Genomic DNA, 17,438 nt, shown 5'->3' with positions numbered 1-17,438 from the left:
TCCCTGTACCGGGTTTTGTTTGATGAGAGCGTTGGAACACCGAGGGCTGGATGATCTGGGGGCCCTACCCCCTCACAAAACCCCATTTGAGGGCGAGGGGGAGGAAGCATTGACGGCTGGGATCCGCTGGGGAGCACGGCGGGCAGGGCAGCGGGGCCTACAGATTGGGGCAGGGGGCTGTGAGACGCTCACTTCTCTGACTCGGGAGGTGAGAGGCAGAATATTGAGGAGAAAGGGCCTGGAGGGAGGGGGAGCCCTGCAGACATGGGGACACCTGAGGCCTCCTGTGAGGTGTAACTGGACCCCTCTGAGCCGCCAGACCCAGGGCATCTGTGGTCCTAACCCTGGGCCTGTTCTTCCACCCCCCAGAGCCCGGGCCCGCCCCTTTACATAAGGCCCCTGCAGGCTGGGCCTTGGGTCAGGCCCGAGGCCATGGCCTTCACAGACCTGCTGGACGCGCTGGGCGGCGTGGGCCGCTTCCAGCTCACCTACACAGCCCTGCTGCTGCTGCCCTGCAGCCTGCTGGCCTGCCACAACTTCCTGCAGAACTTCACGGCCGCCGTGCCCCGCCACCACTGCCGGGGCCCTGCCACACCTGCTGTGGCCGCCACCAACAACTCTGGGGCCTGGCTGAGGGCCACCGTACCCTTGGACCGGTTTGGGGTCCCTGAGCCATGTCGGCGCTTCACCGAGCCTCAGTGGGCCCTCCTGAGGCCCAACACCTCGGCCAACACCTCCGAGGAGGCCACGGAGGGCTGCAAAGATGGCTGGGTCTACGACCACAGCGTGTTCCCGTCCACCATCGTGACAGAGGTCCGTGGGGGTCAGGGTGGCAAGGGGGCTGCTGCCTGGAGCCAAGGCTGGAGCAGGCCGCTCTCTCCCCTGCAGTGGAACCTGGTGTGTGAGGCCCGCACCCTCCGCGACCTGGCTCAGTCCATCTACATGGCCGGGGTGCTGGTGGGCGCCGCTGTGTTTGGCAGCCTTGCGGACAGGTGAGCCAGCACAGGCTGGAAAACCCCCGCCTCTTCGTTCATTTTTCTTCTCTTTCTTTTCTTAAAAAAAAAAAAATTTATTTATTTATAGAGAGAGGGGAAGAGAGGGAGAGATGGAGAGAAACAGTGATGCTCAAGAGAAACAGAGTGGTTGCCTCTCACACACCCCCATCTGGGGACTGGGTTGCCCTCGCTGGGAATTGAACCAGTGACCCTTCGGTCTGCAGGCTAGTGCTCAGTCCACTGAGCCACACCAGCCAGGGCTAATTTTTCTTTATGAATGTTTACTCAGGTATTTGTAGATTGATAATACACATAATACATTCACATTATTCAAAATTCTAGAAGGCACAAGAGTTTGTAGGGAAGCCTCCCTCTCCCACTGCCACCCCACCCTCCAGTAACTTCTGGAAGGCAGCCTGGTTTCTATGTACCTTACCAGAGATGTTTTATGCAACCGAAGCAAATGTGTATAGATGCTGCGCCCCCCTCTCTTTACACAAGCCAGCCGGCCCACACATGGTTCCATACCTGGCTTTTTCCTCCGAGTCTGCCTTCAGAAAATGCTCCCAGCCCCCCACTGTCCGAGCTGCGCCCCACTGCAGGGGTGAGTCAGAACTAACTACAGGCCCCCAGCGGCGGACTGCGGCACCTCTAGAAAGGGACACCCAGAAAACACAGCACAATCCAGGCCTCTGCCGGAGTCAGTTCCCTGCCTCTTCTGGGCTTCTCCCTCCTTCCTTCCCGTCTCTTCTGCCCTTCTCTCTCCCCCTTTCCTCTCCTCCCTCCCCTCCGATGCCCCTCTCGATGTTCCCAGCTCAGGCTTTGGGGGTCTTCCTGGACGCTAGAGCCGACACCCTGGAGGGGGCTGCGAGCAGGCCCCCAGTGGGAGCTCTGTCGTAGCCCCATCACACGTGACACCACGCATCCTGGTCTTTCAGGGTATGAGCTTGTGTATCTTATCCATAGTGTCTTTTTTAAAATTGTAGTCCATCGATTTTGCTGTTATAGTTGTTGCAATTTTTCCCCCTTTGTCCCCCTCCACCCAGCACCCCCTACTCCCTCAGGGAACCCCCACACCTCTGTTCATGTCCATGGGTCATGTGTGTTCCGTAGTGTCTTGTATGTCATCAGCGCCCTGCTGAGGCCTGTCACTTAGAGGTGATGGGTGAACTTTTATGTAACACAACAAATGAGTGAACAAATGCATCGGTGTGTCATGGGGTGTGCGGAGAGGAAATATAGGCCGCCCCTTCTTGGCCTGCTGCCCTCCTGGACCCTCGCTTAGAAATGGGGCAGCGCCACGGCTGCAGTAGGGTAACCCTGCTGCTCGGCCTTGGACCCCTCCAGGGTGTGACCAGCCCCCACCCCTGCCTGGCCTCCCCGCCGTGGCCAGTTTAAATGAAGACTTGACCGCCAGCCTAGGCCCCACCCCTGCTCACCGCCTGGCCTGGGAGCTCTGGTTTGAGGCCTCTCTCCAGCCGGGAAGTCACCCCCGCTGCCCCTGCTTCTGGGCCTTTGCAGAATCCCTGCCTCTCCCCCCGCGCCCCCCGGCCCCTGGAATGTGGTAGCTTGGTAGGGAGGCCAGAAATACTACTCGAGTATAGAAATAAAAGCAGGAATATAGCTCTTGAGCTTCAGTTTTGTTCCACACCACGCTCCTCCACGCTGGACCAACCTCCCCCTGCAGTGCGGGGGTGGGGGGCCCAGCAGATGAGCACTTCTGTTATGGAGGGGCGGCCGCGGTACCAGTGGGGCAGGAGAGCTTCCTCTCACCCTCCTTCAACAACCCCCGCGGGGGGACCCTAATGCTGTGCCCATGGCCTGGCTCAGGCTGGGCCGCAGGGCCCCCCTGGCCTGGTCATACCTGCAGCTGGCCGTTTCGGGGGCCGCCACGGCGTACTTCAGCTCCTTCGGTGCCTACTGCGTCTTCCGGTTCCTCATGGGCATGACCTTCTCTGGCATCATCCTCAACTCCCTCTCCCTGGGTGAGTGCAGCCAAGGAGGGGCGGGGCGGGGCGGGCGGGAGCTCCTGGAAGGCGGCTCGGCAGCCTCATCATCAGATGTCCTACCTGTTTCGTTGTGCGCGACTGTCAGCCAGTGACCTCAACTGTGAACCTCCCACCAGGGGCTTGAGAGACGTGGGCTCTCAGCAGTGGCCCTGCTGGCCGTGAGTCGCGGACCCTGGACAGTGCTTTGCCATGAGTAAGCTGAGAGGGCTGGATTTATTTCCCCTGTGAATTCGTCAACAATAACCACCTAGGAAACACCTACTGTGTGCCAGGCTCTCAGTGTGGGGACACAGAAGTGAGATGGGACACAGTGGTGCCCAGGGCTGCAGGCAGCCCTGAGATTATGTGAATCCAAAAAGGGCAGGGTTCACCTGCAAACCCACCTAAAGGGCGGTGACCCCTTAGTGCCGTGGCAGAGACCTGGCCCCTGGGTGCCAGGCGGGAATGTGCCCTCTCCTCAGAGTGACAGGGTCAGTGCTCACTGCAGGCTGGTCCCAGGCAGCCCCCAGCAGCTCTGACAGAGCACGTGGGGCAGTGGGGAGCCTGCCCCGGAGGCGGGCCTGCCACCTGCCTACACTGCCCGCTGCTTCCTTTGCTCCCGGGGACACCGCCAGGCCTCTGGGGGGATCTGAGGGTTCGGATCTACTGCCAAAGGTAGACGAGGTCTCTCATTTTGGGGTTGGGGGAAATGGGGCTGCACCCTCCCTTCCCACATGAGGACATCGAAGGGCGCTGAGCCCACGGCAAGATGTCAGCAAACCCCAGCCCATCTTTCGGGTGGGTGTCCAGCCACGGCTCATGGAACCTGAAGGCAGGAACGCATGTGAAAGGTCCATCTCTTGCTAGACTCACCTGTGTACCACACACGTGCCGACATACACTTGCATGCGCACACACACTCTCGCACCCACATTAGCACCAGGAGCCCGGCACGGTTCTAAGCGCTGAGATGCAGCAGTGAACAAAGCAGGTCCCGCTCCCGTGGGGTCCGTGTTTTTGCGCAGGAAGACAGATAATAACACAAAAACGCGAGTTAGGCACGTAGTATGTTAGAAGGCGGTAAGTGCTGCGGAGGAAACTAAAAGTGGGAAAGGGAATGAGACAGCCCAGCGGGGAGGGGAGCCTGCAGTCTTAACTGGAATGGTCAGGGGTCACTTGAAGCACAGCCCGAAGGAGCTGAGGGAGCATGCCCTGCGGTTCCAGGGAGAGAGCATTCTAGGCAAAGCCCTAAGGGAGAGCGTGCCCGGTGGGTTCATGAGCAAGGATGTCCCTGTGGCTGGAGCAGGGCCAGGGGATAGGTGACCAATGAGACCAGGAGGATGGGGAGGCCCGTGCTTAGGCCCTGTGGCCACTGCAGAAGTTTGACTTTTTCTCTGAGACAGGAGCCTCAGGAGGGCCCTGAGCTGAGCAGGGCCCCGGCTGATCTGAGTTAGCGTTTGTCGGAATCCCTCTGGCTCGCATTAAGCCAAACGACAGAAGCAAAGGCCAATTTCGAGGTTTCTGTGGTCACCCTGTGAGAGGCCAGGCTGGCTTGGGTCAGGGTGTAGCAGCAGAGGGGACAGGAAGGACTCAGACTCTGGCCCGATTGTGCGGGATTTGCTAATGGACCAAACGCATGCTCTAGCTGCCCGTGGAAAGAAGCATCCTCATCAGTTTATTAGGGTCGCCTCGTAGGAGCGCGCCGTAAGGTATCTACCAGTCCCCCATGGATGCGCATTTAGATTGTTTCCAAGGTTTGCTGTTCACCAAAAAATTGTGTAATTAAGAAACATTTTATTTCCTTTTCTACCAAACTCTTCACATCTGTTTTTTGTTTGGCTTGTTGGTTTTCTTCCTATTGATTTGTGAGAACTTTTCCAACATTTGGGAAATTCCCCCTTTATCTGCTGAGTTGCAGTTTTTTTCTTTGTCTTTTTTTACTGACATTATGACTTTGCTTATGGTGGGCTGGGTTTCATTTTCTGTTTTGTTTTTTTTTTTAATGCACTTCTTATTTTTATGAAGTTAAATTTATTGATCTTTCCTTTATTGCTTCTGGGTTTTGTGACATTCTTAGAAAAGCCTTTCCTGACTCTAAGATTGAAAACAAAAATCTGTCATGATTCTTCTAATACATTTGTAGTTTTTTTTGTTCATATTTGAGTCTTTGGTCCACGGGGAATTTCACTGAATGTGCCGAGTGAGGTCAGGATGCCTTTGTCTGTGCCTCAGTGGGTCTCTGGGGTGCCTTCAAGTGACCGCAGTCCTTCCGGGGGGCGGGGGGTGAGTGAAACGACCTCGTGACGAAGAGTCCGCCGCGCCTGCTGTGCTTTCTCCGCAGTTGTGGAGTGGATGCCCGCGCGGGGCCGCACGGTGGCGGGTGTCCTGCTGGGGTTCTCCTTCACCCTGGGTCAGCTCATCCTGGCCGCAGTGGCATGGCTGGTCCGCCCCTGGCGGTGGCTGCAGTTTGCTGTCTCTGTTCCTTTCCTCATCTTTTTCCTCTACTCCTGGTATGTCCTGAGCAGAGTGGGTGGGAGAGGGTGTACCTGGGTGGCCCGCCTGTCCCTCTGGGCAGCTTGGGGGTGTGCAGTGACGGGGACTTCTCTGCACTGGGGGGATGTGAAGAGGGGCGGTGCTTGTGGGGCCGCGGGCTTCCGGGTCGGCGCACGGCTCTGGGAAAGCTCTGGGAAAACCCTTACCTTAGCATGGGGTTCCAGAACAACATGAGCGCTTTCGCCTTTATCAGCTCCTCTGTGGCTCACAGCCGCCCTCAGCATTTTCTAGGAGGGGACGTGAGGCACAGCCAAGGGAGGGGTCATGAGTTATTCAAGGCCACGCACCGGGATCAGATCCAGATTCAAAACTGGATCTGTCCAAGTCCCAAGTCCCAAGTCCCAAGTTGCCTCTAAGTTCCCTCAGTGATTCTGTCTGAAGCGTTGTAGAAAAGGGAAGCTGGCGGGTCCCCTAGTCTTCCTGGTTCTTCAGGGAGTGGGACATCGCACCTTTGTCAGGGTCTGAAAGAAGGTGAACTAAGGCGTGTTTGGGTTTGGGAACGGAGTGAGTCCCACCAGCCCTGCATCCTTCCTCTTGCCCTTGGTCCCAGGTGGCTGCCAGAGTCATCCCGATGGCTCCTCCTCCATGGCAAGTCCCAGCTGGCCCTGCGGAACCTGCGGAAGGTGGCTGCGATGAACGGGAGAAAGGAGGAAGGGGACGGGCTGACCCAGGAGGTACGCGGGGCTGGTGGAAGGAAGGGCGGGCACAGTCCTCAGTCTCGCTGGCAGCCTTGAGGTGTGCCAGGATTTAGCAGCCTCCCGGGACTCGGCCCTCCCCGCCATCCAGGTGGGGAGGCTGGGAATAAACAGAGTGGGAAGAGCTCCTGTGGGCCGAGGCTGTTCAACCACCACATGGCTGTGTGATCCGGGGGGAAAATTTCAGCGGCCTTGTTCATCAGACTCTCCATCTGTGCAATGGAGAAATAACCCCATTCACACTGACAGCCAGCCCAAATTTAAATAAAATAATAAAATGAAAATATTAAAATAAAGACCAGCCTTGGCTGCGGTGACTCAGTGGATTGAGTGCTGGCCTGTGCACCGAAAGGTTGCCAGTTCAATTCCTAGTGTATGGGTTGCAGGCCAGGTCCCCAGTGTGGGGCGTGCAAGAGGCAACTGACGGATGTTTCTCCGCACATTGATGTTTCTCTCCCTCTCTTTCTCCCTCCCTTCCCTCTCTCTAAAAATAAATAAATAAACATTTTTCAAAATTTATAAAAAAAAGATTATAAAATCATTGAATAATTAATAACAAAGTACTATTTATTGTACATACTTATTTATGATAAAATAGTGACCATGTATTATAAATAAGTACCGTTTATTGAGCCTCATGCCGGGCACTGCACTAAGGACTTTATGTACACAAACTTATTTAATGTCTCACTTTTGCTGATGAGGAAACCTAAGTTTGGATGGGTCAGGAAATTTGCCTCACAACACACAGCAGGAAGTGGCAGAGCCACTTAGAACTGCTGCTCTTAACCATTGGCCAAGACCATCTCAGACTCCCTACCAAGGAGGCAGCGTGAGAGTCCCACTGGAACCACAGGTACCTATTTCAGCCTGATTGGCAGGCAGCCCAGGAGCCTTGGGACACATGAGGGAACCTCGGCTTCATCCTCAGTCCCTGGAAACGGACTACTAAGGGCCATCAGCCCCAGGATGGAGAGGAGACTAGGACCAGCCTTCCCCCCAGAGACTTCAACCTTGGCCCTTGGATGAAGGGACACCGCAGGGAAATAGGGTCTCAGATCCCTCTCCTCCCCTGATCAAGCCTTCTTTGCCCAGGTGGTGAGCTCCTACATCCAGAGTGAGTTCACAGGCGTCCGCACCTCCAGCTCGGTCTTGGACCTCTTCCGAACCCCGGCCATCCGCAAGGTCACATGCTGTCTCATGGTGGTCTGGTAGGTGATGGTCTCATGCCCAAGACTTTGATCTGAGATAGAGGCACAACTTTTGTCTCCACTGACTCACTCATAAGTACGCTCAATGCAATGAGCAGGTGAACCTTGTGAATTCAATCCTGCACCAAACCCTTTCTCCAGGGTCCTCTGGCCTTCTGGTGGGTGTGAGTTGTGGTCATGGGTGAGATATCCATGCTGACCCAGGGACCCCACACCTGGGCAGTGGATCTCACCTGGGTGGGGGCACCTATTGGAATCATCTGGGCAGCTTGTCTCAGAATGTACCTTGTCTCACCCTGATTTGCCCCTGCTGCTCCCCAGGGGATTCTGGGACATGCCCCACTCTGGATGAGCGCTTGTGGGTTCAGAAGGGGTCAGACAGGAAAACAGTCACTTCCAGGAGGTAGTTGACAAGTGTCCTAATAAGAGTGGCAAGTGTCCTAATAACAGTTCTCCTGACTGGGGCTGCTGTGGGGTTCACGCAGGGGATGGCATTTGGGTGGGTTCTAAAAGACGGTTAGTAGAGTTTGCCGGGCGAGCAAGAAGGAATTTCTAACAGGGGCAGTGTTAGGCGTGAAGACGTGAAATGGATAAAAATACAAAGGCAACCCCTACCTGTTAGCACCGGCTGGAAGCTAGCAAATCCTGAGGGAAAGGGCTGCTTTAAAAAATTTTTCAATTTGCTGGACAGGACGTCCTGGGCATTAACTTACAATGGGGGTTGATACTTATGAAGCATGGAATGCAGGCTGCGCACTATGTGTGCTCGGGAGCAGAGACGGGCACACCCTTTAGTGAAAACCAGGTGGGCTCAGGCAGACCAGGCTACCCGGGGGCCAGGGCAAGTCAGCCAGCCTCCTGTGCCTCCGTTTCCTACTTCTGCGTCTGCCCCTAAGGTCCTTGCGAGGACTAAAAGTTGACATGAAAACCCACACCTGGCCGCGGGAAATCCTCAGGTAAAGAGTCTGTTCTCTTATTCGAGTTTGGGGCCGTGTCCCCTGTGCACTGGAAATGTGGGATTGTCCCCTACTCGGGACCTTCCAAAGCAGGACTACTCTGCCACCTCCCCCAGGTTCTCCAACTCCGTGGCTTACTACGGCCTGGCCATGGACCTGCAGAAGTTCGGGCTCAGTGTCTACCTGGTTCAGGTCCTGTTCGGAATCATAGACATCCCAGCCATGCTGGTGGCCACTGCCACCATGATTCACGTGGGCCGCCGAGCCACGGTGGCCTCCTTCCTCATCCTGGCCGGGCTCATGGTGGTCGCCAACATGTTTGTGCCCGAAGGTAAGCCACCTGCTGCCACTGCTGCCTGGGAGCCTCTGGGGTAGGGGGTCTGGTGGGCAACCGATCCAACAAGGGAACAAGGCTGAGGGGCAGTCTTCTGGATCTGGAAAGAAAGTAACTGTCAATCAGTACGGTTTTTATTAAGGACTCAGCGCCTAGTACCAGCGTCACGGTTGTAAATGCCCTCAAAGCCTTTACCACCTCGTCAGGGATATGAGACTGACGCAGAAAATCAACCGAAGGGCTGGCTGGTGTGTGTCCACCGGGCCAGGCAGCATCTCAAGGGCTGAGAGGTTAAAGCTTGAACCGTGGCCACTGGCCCTGGAGCAGGGCTTTGCAAACCTGCCTGTAACTGTCCCCACTTGGAGACCTTCGAAAACTGCCAATGCCCAGGGGCTCCGGGCCAGTGCAGTTAGTCTCAGGAGTGGGGCCTAACCCTTAGGATTTAGAAAACTGCCCAGTGATTGCAGCAAGAAGCCAGGGTTGGGTATCACGGTCCTAGAGCGTGTGCTGAGCTGAGGGCTCGCTGTGACAACCATGGCCTTGGGCACCTTGTCTGACTTCCCTGTGCTTCAGCTCTTCCCTCTAAAACAGATAGATTATTACTATTGGTGTTTTGATGAACTTCTTCCAATGTTTTTTCCTACTTACTGATTTTGTATTTGACATAATCGAGATACTATTATATACATGTATAAACACAATAATATAAAAAGGATTATATGCATGTATATATGTGTGTATATACTCACATACATAATGTATCCTTTTTCATGTTGTATGTTATATATGAATATGCTTCTCCATGTTGTTATACCATGAACATGCTTTTCCATGTTAGTACACGTTTCACCCAAGGACATGCCATCACTTCCCCAATTGTTGCCACGATGTTGGACGTGGGCATTGGGGATGTACTATTTATAACCAACAGTGCGACAAGCATATTAATAATGGGGGTAACAGCAAACCTTGAATGAGCGCTGAGCACGTTGCACTCGTGACGTTGTGCCAATCTTATGACAAGGCCTGTGAAATAGGAGCTGGCATTTTTCTCACATTATAGATGAGAATAGTGAGGCTCAGAGAGGTTAAGTAACAGTGACCGAGGTCACCCATCTGGGCCAGAGCTGGGATTTGAACTCAATTTTGGAACCTAACTCCAAAGCCTGTTCTGGCTCCCCGGCAGGACTTGGTGACAGGCAGGAATGAGGGAGGAAGGAGGCAGAGGTCAGAGAAGGGCCGCGTGGGCACTTCTGGGTCCCAGGTGGGACCGTGAGGTGGTGGAAATCCTGATTCATCCCCTCCAGGTTCTGGGTCTCCTGCCCACCACAGGCCCCTGTCTCTTTCCCCCACCTCAACCCCTCCTGGGCCCTGCACCCTCACCATTACCACCCCGGCCGCCCTGGTCCCCTTCTGGGCTCTGGGCCACTCCCTCCCGCAGCTCTGTCCTCTCCCCCAGATATGCTGGCCCTGCGCGCGGCCCAGGCGGCGCTGGGCAAAGGCTGCCTGGCCAGCTCCTTCATCTGCGTGTACTTGTTCACGGGAGAGCTGTACCCCACAGAGATCAGGTGGGTCTGCGGGCGGAGGTGGGGAGCGCCTGCCCACACGGGGCCCTGCTGGGCTGCCGAGACGGCCCCTCTCTCCTTCCTGCTCTGCCCCACCTCCGCCCTGGCGCTCCCGGCTCTCTGGTCAGTCTGGGCTGCGGCCACTGACCTGTCCACCTTCCTCCGGCAGGCAGATGGGGATGGGCTTCACCTCGGTCAGCGCCCGCCTCGGGGGCCTGGTAGCGCCCCTGGTCACCGTGGTCGGGGAGTTCAGCACCATCCTGCCGCCCGTGGCCTTTGGGGCCACCTCGATCCTGGCCGGACTGGCCGTCTGCTTCCTGGCTGAGACCCGCAACACGCCCCTGGTGGAGACTATTGAGATGATGGAGAGGAGGTGAGGGGCCCCTGGGAACAGCCGGCGCGGCGACCAAGCAGGGGCTTCGCTGTCACAAGAGCAGACCCAACAGAAATAAGGATCATCCCCAGGCCAGGAGAAACAGGAGTAGGTGTGGACACGTTGGTTCCAGGCAGGGAAGTGGGGTTGACCTTCTGAGGGGGGAGAGGGACCGCACCTTGAGGAAAAGTCACGCCCAAGTGACTGTCATGGCTTCAAATCTGGCTCAGAGCTTCCTGACGACAGAAAAGGGGACCCTGTTAATGACTTTTTCTTCTTGTCAGGGAGGAAAGAAATACCAGATCCTTGGGGGGAAATGGAGCTTTTCTTAGCAAGTAGCACTGAAGAAATTTTTCTCCTGGGGGGAAAAAGAGAAATTTCTCTCATGGGTCCCCTTAGAGAGGTCACTGAGTTAGGTGACAGCACTGTCCTTGACAATGTTTCTAAAACAAGTGCCAGAGGCCTTTAGAAGCATTTCTCAGCAACCGTGGGCTCCTTGAAGACCCTTAATTTTAGGGACCAACGGCAGGAAAGGTAACAGTCTCAGAGAAGCTAAGGCACAAGTTAGTTGAGGAGTCTTTTCTATCCCGCTGGTCATAGCCGAAAACCCGCCACCAGGCAAGCCAGGTACAGACCATGGTGCTGATTAGCAAGGAGACAGGCTGACAGCTGGGGAACAAGGGCCACCCCGCCCCTCCCCCCCCCCGCCCCCCTACGAGCACCAGCAGGTGCACTCGCAGGTGGGCCTGTCTTGAGGGAGTGGGTTAGAGACCCCGGCTCAGGAAGGCCATGTGGGGCTGCAGGCCAAGGATTTCATCTGGTCTTTAATCTAGGCTTGTTGAAATCCAATTCATGTATTCAATTATTGTTCATTGAGGTCCTGCTCTGTGACGGGCACAGTGCGAAGTGTGGGATGTAGAGTGAACAAAACAGGTGTGATCTCTGCCCTCTTGGAGCTCAGGAGTAAGAGAGACGCATAGAGAACAAATAAACACAAATAAATGGGCAGCTAAGAGAGAACTGGCTGGTGGAGGAGGCCGCCAGACTTAACGGAGCAGTAGTTAGCCAGGCTGAGAAGGCAACGGTGTCTGCCTGGAGGCGGGAGCAGACCATTTACACAACACCCCCCCTCCCGCCCCCATCCCAGGGAGCTGGGAGCGGGCAGGAGTGGAGGGGCGGGGCATGCTGAGACCCAGCTGAGACTTTAGGCTTTTGTTTTCAGTTGATAGAGAAACCACTGCTGGAGTGGAAGGAAGAGATTAGTTTTTAAAATTTCTATTTTCAAAAGACCTTTCCACCCCTTGGCGTTATTAAATCTCGGCCTCAGTGGGGCCGCAGGTCTGGGTGTTTAGGGCAGTTGCTCTGGAACAGACCTTCTCAACCTGCTTTTGTGATCTCCTGCCCCCCACCCCCCAAGAGGCCTTTTCTATATTTTTCCCAACCACACCCCACCATCCCGATGACATTTGAATACCACAGGCACACCATGTGTCTTTTGACGTACTGTAGCTCTCTGGAACGCCAAAACCAGTGCCATAGCTCAGATATTTTTGTCCCCCAAGAACTGGTTTGGTTTCTGCCCCTTTAAGGGCAGTATCAACCCCATGAAGAATGCACGCTCCTCCAACATGCTCCACCACTCACGCCTGTTTCAAAGGACTTTTAGAGCCACTGAAAGGCTAATAATCAATGCACGTTCAGTATGCCCATGCGTGATTCTCGGGTGTTCTGGTCCACCGGCTTCTATAACCTGCCTGGGGTTCTTCTCGACTGTTCTGGTTTTGTTTTGTTTTTTTAAGATTTTATTTATTTTTAGAGAGGAAGGGAGAGGAACATCAGTGTATGGTTGCCTCTCACATGCCCCCAACCTGGGACCTGGCCCGCAATCCAGGCGTGTGCCCTGACTGGGAGTTGAACTGCCGGCCCTTTCGTTTGCAGGCCAGCGCTCAGTCCACTGAGCCACGCCAGCCAGGCCTTCTCAACCATTCTTGTGTAACCAAACATGAGATGGATATGACTCGACTTGTCTTGGTTTTGTAGGAAAGGGTGATGCTAGGGAAGGGGGTGGCGAGGGGGAGCTTCTCTTGTGAGTCAGCCAAATGGAGTTTCAGATATTTGGACAATAAGAAATCAAGAACTCCTCAGCCCATCTCATTTTTCTCAATTTCTAATCTCATCAAATAATTATGTCTGGTCACAGGAGATTTTATTTATTTACTTTTAGAGAAAGGGGAAAGGAGAAAAAGAGAGGGGGAGAAACATCGTCCAGTTGCCTCTCACAAGCCCCCAACTGGGGCCCTGGCCTGAAACCCAGGCCTGCGCTCTGACTGGGGATCAAAGCAGCGACATTTTGGTTTGCAGGCCAGGGCTCAATCCACTGAACCACACCAGCCAAGGATAAAAATGACCCCTTTCAAAGGTTCAAGTTACTCATCCTCAAGAGGATAGCAAGCTAAGAGGGTTTAGCTCTAATCTACCTACAACACTGGTTCCTGAGGTGAAGCCATAAGTGAACTTCCCCCAGATTTATTTCATAGGCCGACAAAAATCTTTTTATAAGTAATTTATTTCTATGTAAATTGCCAGATTGTTCATTAACCACAGGCTAGATGCTGTTTCTTCAAAATGGTCTGAATGCCTGGTGTGGTCCTGGGGGCAGCCCGAGTGACCCCGTGGGCGTTTGATCCAGCCACATAGCAAAGGAACAGTTGACTCACCCTGTTCAAAAATCCTTTTATGCAAGAATAGAACACTCACAAAGGAGGAAATGCCGTTAGGAAGTAAACAGAGGAAAAGTACCCATGTCAGTCACAGTCAAAGAAATGCAAACTAAATCAGAGTCATGTCATTTTTAAATATCCAATGAGGAAAGATCTAAAAACATAGTAATGGACAATGCAGAAGATGCATTAGTAGGGGGAGGAAACTTTTGCATCTTTTCTAGAAGGCTCTTTGGAATTACGGATCATGAGTCATAAAAATTTTCATATTCTTCTAAGCAGCAATGACATTTCCAGGAACCTGCCCGAAGAAAGTAAGTTTAAATGTGGACAAAGTTTACCTACAAGAATATTCATGACTATGTGTAATACACCAGAAAAAAATGTAAACTCTCCAAATATCTGAGTCTATTGTGCAAAATAGAAAACTTAGGTTGATAAAAGTTGTTAATGGCCTGAGGAATGTTTATAATATACTGTTAAACAGTATATTCGAATTACTCATAATATTTTCTTATGTCAGGAAATACAGACAAAAAAGAAAGAAATATGTTAAATGGTGGCAATGGTTGCCTCGAAATATGGGTGATGTTTTGTTTTTTCCTAGCTTCTTTATTTTTAAAATTAATTCCAAATTTTCTGTACCGAGCAGGGTTTTTTGGTCATTAGAGGGAAGAGGCACACAGTGGAAAAACCGAGGGCAGCCCCCCTTTGGCCTAGAGGCCGGGGGAGGGTCTGGGCCCACCCAGACGGCAGGATGACCTGGCAGGGAGGCGGCCTGGCCTGGAGACAGTTTTAAGGCTCCAATCAGTGACCTGCCATGGAGCTCCTCCCTGGTAGGGGGTTCTGGGGAGCTGAGGGGTCGGAGGACAGGTTTTCAGCCTTTCAATGGCCCAGCTCTTCACCAAGGTCAAAGCCCAGGCCCTCAGGCCGCTGGGACCTCCTGCTGCCCTCTCACCCCGGTGAGCACCAGCGGCCTTGCTGACCCAAGTACGTTTTTAATGCTAGTGTTATTATTTTCCACGCATTGAGAAAGAAGTCCGTGGATTTCAGGTCACTCAGCAGGCTAGCTCTTGCCGTCTTTGCTCATTTGATGAGTTAAATGTGGTGTTGAGCAAGCTGAACCATTTGCAGCAGTTTTATCTGAAGAATGTCTGCCTCTGGGTCTTTAGGAACCATCTTCGAAAGGGACAGGGACTCTATTAAACAGAACTGGGATGAAACAGGCCCCACCTCTCCGCTCCCACCCACAAGCACACAGCGCATAAAGCCAGGGAGCCCAGCGAAACCAAGGGCAGAGTCAGGAAGGCCAGAGGATGCAGGCGCAGGGACGATAGATAGAATGGTTTCTTTGTGATTATGTCAAGAAAAAGATCACACACACACACACACACACACACACACACACACACACACACACACACTCACACACACTCACACAGTGGCTTAAATCATTGACCTAAAGGGCTAGAAATAGAAGGGTTAAAAGGTAAGGATAAAAACACAGATAAAATGTTTTGAACTTTGAAAAAGTTCTAAAAATGGAACCAGATTAAGTTGACAGGAGGAATTGGCAAGATGTATACATGATTAAAAGAAGAAGATAAGGAAAACCAAGACTGTTAGCAGGAGAACAAACAATTCTCAGGCTGCACAGTGTCAGGACAAAATAAGCCAAAGGAGACCGGAAGCAAATCATTTGCAAGACTAGCGGGGTAAAAGGAGAAGAGGCCAAACTGGACCCTAGAGGGAGGGCAGCCCTCGGGCTCTTTGGAAGGCTATTCCAGGGGACGTCCCTGTCCTCCTCTTCCCCTGACTCTGGCCTGTGACCTCTGTCCCTCCCTACCAGCTGGGCTGGCTGCCTCTCCACCTGGGGCAGGGTAAGGAGGGCCTGTCAGTGCCCAGCCCCTGGTCTCTGCTAGTGCCCTGGTCCACACTGGGCTGGACCCCACCGGCGACTTTGAGTGCGTGTCTGGCCTCAGGTCCTCTTTGGAAAACTCTTTGACCTGCAGCTTGTCCAAGTCTGGCTCTTACGGGCCAGGCCAGCCTCTACCACCAAGAGCCCTCAGGGATGGGACAAGGATAGGGCAGAAGGGACCATGGAGACAGGTCTTGGGCATGGCTCAGACAGGCCCTAGACATTGCGTGCGCACGCCCCGCCCTGACCTCCTCCCTTCTCCCTTTCCACATCACATCTTCGTTTGCCTGTTCATGTCCACAGAGCCAGAGGAGGCCTTTCCAAGGAGCATGCAGAAGGGAAGGGAGAGGAAATTTCGCTTCAGCAGCTGGGAGCCTCGCCCCTCATAGAAACCATCTAAGGCGCCAAGAGCCTGGTGCTTGGGCAGCAGCCCAGCTGGTGGCCGGGCTTCTTCTGGTGCTGCCCGGGGACGAGGCTGGCCAAGGACCGTGGCAGCTCTGCCAGCCCATGTCAAAGAGCCGCCCGCAAACCAGGGCTGCGGCTGCCGAAGATACTGGACCGGCAGCTGCCGGCTTCTCAAGTGTATATAAAGTCAGGAAAAACCACACCTGTGACCAAAGGAGGGACTGGTTTCCTCTCCCACCCTCGATTCAGCCCCTTTAAACCTTTGTGATCGTTCCACCTGAAAACGCTGTGTCTTTGCAGGGTTAGGGGGACATGTCTGCCCCTAGTTGTCCCCAAAACAGCCTGCCTGCTTGTCCTTGAGGACCTTTCAGAACTCACTGTGCTCCCCATGTGAGGCACCACTCTCTCCTGCCTCGCAAGATGCAAGCTCTCCCCACCGCGTGTGTGACGTGCCCCAACGGCAAGTGTCTCCATGCCAGAGCCCCCTCGCCCCTCCAGTGGGCCTCGCAGACGGGACACGTTCAATAAATAGTTGGGGAATACATGACGAAGCCAGTCTTGGGCAATGGAGAGAGAGCTCTATCCATCGTTTCGTCCTAGCTACTACCCCCTTTGCAGAGGACATACAGAGGAGTGAATCCCTGGTGTGGCACAGTGTCCCTCTGACCTCAGATCCATTTCCAGCCCAGGTGTTGGGTGTGTGCCTTCATCCCTGATCTTGACCCTCATCAAAATTCAGATTAGATTCATGAAGGATTCAAATCCTGGCCCACTGGGTGGCCTTGGCAAGTTTCCTTGTTTAACCCCTTCTTCCTGGAGTTGATGGAGAATGAGACAGAACAAAGCCTCAGTCCCCTACAGCCCAAGGAAAAGCACAGTCTGAGAAAGAGGTGGGAATATCAGAATTGGGGCAGGAAACACTGCAACCTGCCCGTTCGCCAAGGTCAGTCTTTCAGCAGCTCGGCCCTTGGAACGGAGCTCAAGTGAAACTGCTCCAGAAGCGGTCCTACAGCCCTGGCCATCACGCACTGAGTGCTCAGTCCTTCCCACACATGAAACCTCTCTTCCCACTATCCAATACATGAGCTTCCCTATTTGAATTATCCTCAACTCACAGCCCACAGCAGGTCACTAACTTTGAAAGGCAGGGGGCTGCTGTGCCTGATCATACTTTAAGATTCACTTTGGGAGTCACCTCTTCCAGGCAGCACTCCCTGACTTCCTCTGCCTAACTCTGGGCTGCCATGATGTCCTCTGCCCACCCTCCCCACTGTGTTGTAATGGGATCCAGTTACATGCTGGTCTCACCTGGTGGCTCCTCGAAGGTAGAGTTAGGTCATCTTTAAAAAAAAAAAAGATTTTCTTTCTTTCTTTCTTTCTTTCTTTCTTTCTTTCTTTCTTTCTTTCTTTCTTTCTTTCTTTCTTTATTTTTAGACAGAGGGCAAGGGAGGAAGAAAGAGAGGGAAAGAAACATCAATGTGTGGTTGCCTTTCATGTGCCCTATACTGGGGACCTGGCAGGCAACCCAGGAATGTGCCCTGACTGGGAATCAAACCAGCAATCCTTTGGTTTGCAGGTTGCTGCTCAGTCCACTGAGCACACCAGCCAGGGCAGAGTTAAGTCATCTCTGCTTGGTACTGTGGTCTGCACATAGTAGGTGCTCAGTTGATATTACTGGAGTGAGTGAAACAGGATGATAAAAAACAAAAATGGCCTATCACTGTT

The 17,438-nt window shown here is 53.6% G+C and overlaps 1 protein-coding gene across 1 annotated transcript; it reads left to right on the top strand.

Annotated features, from left to right (window-relative positions):
- The first annotated feature begins 432 nt into the window (after window positions 1–432).
- On the top strand, window positions 433–15,708 carry LOC129068398 (solute carrier family 22 member 20-like). Its single transcript, XM_054570613.1, has 10 exons — window positions 433–813; window positions 889–992; window positions 2,826–2,980; window positions 5,325–5,493; window positions 6,087–6,210; window positions 7,327–7,442; window positions 8,515–8,729; window positions 10,192–10,300; window positions 10,467–10,670; window positions 15,612–15,708. Exons 1-10 carry the CDS (start codon window positions 433–435, stop codon window positions 15,706–15,708), a joined length of 1,674 nt encoding a protein of 557 aa, XP_054426588.1.
- Window positions 15,709–17,438: the final 1,730 nt, after the last annotated feature.

This window comes from Pteronotus mesoamericanus, unplaced genomic scaffold (genome assembly GCF_021234165.1).
Source record: "Pteronotus mesoamericanus isolate MK-2021 breed Mesoamerican mustached bat unplaced genomic scaffold, CSHL_Meso_final contig_214, whole genome shotgun sequence".
Taxonomy (NCBI): domain Eukaryota; kingdom Metazoa; phylum Chordata; class Mammalia; order Chiroptera; family Mormoopidae; genus Pteronotus; species Pteronotus mesoamericanus.
This window is presented reverse-complemented; position numbering and strand designations above follow the sequence as displayed.

What these genes read in the sequence shown, in the direction of transcription:
- LOC129068398 (XM_054570613.1), top strand. Translation starts at nt 433, where the DNA reads ATGGCCTTCACAGACCTGCTGGACGCGCTGGGCGGCGTGGGCCGCTTC. An exon ending in CCTCAACTCCCTCTCCCTGG is followed by an intron (nt 2,981 to 5,324) that starts GTGAGTGCAGCC and finishes CTTTCTCCGCAG; the next exon opens with TTGTGGAGTGGATGCCCGCG. An exon ending in GGGACGGGCTGACCCAGGAG is followed by an intron (nt 6,211 to 7,326) that starts GTACGCGGGGCT and finishes TTCTTTGCCCAG; the next exon opens with GTGGTGAGCTCCTACATCCA.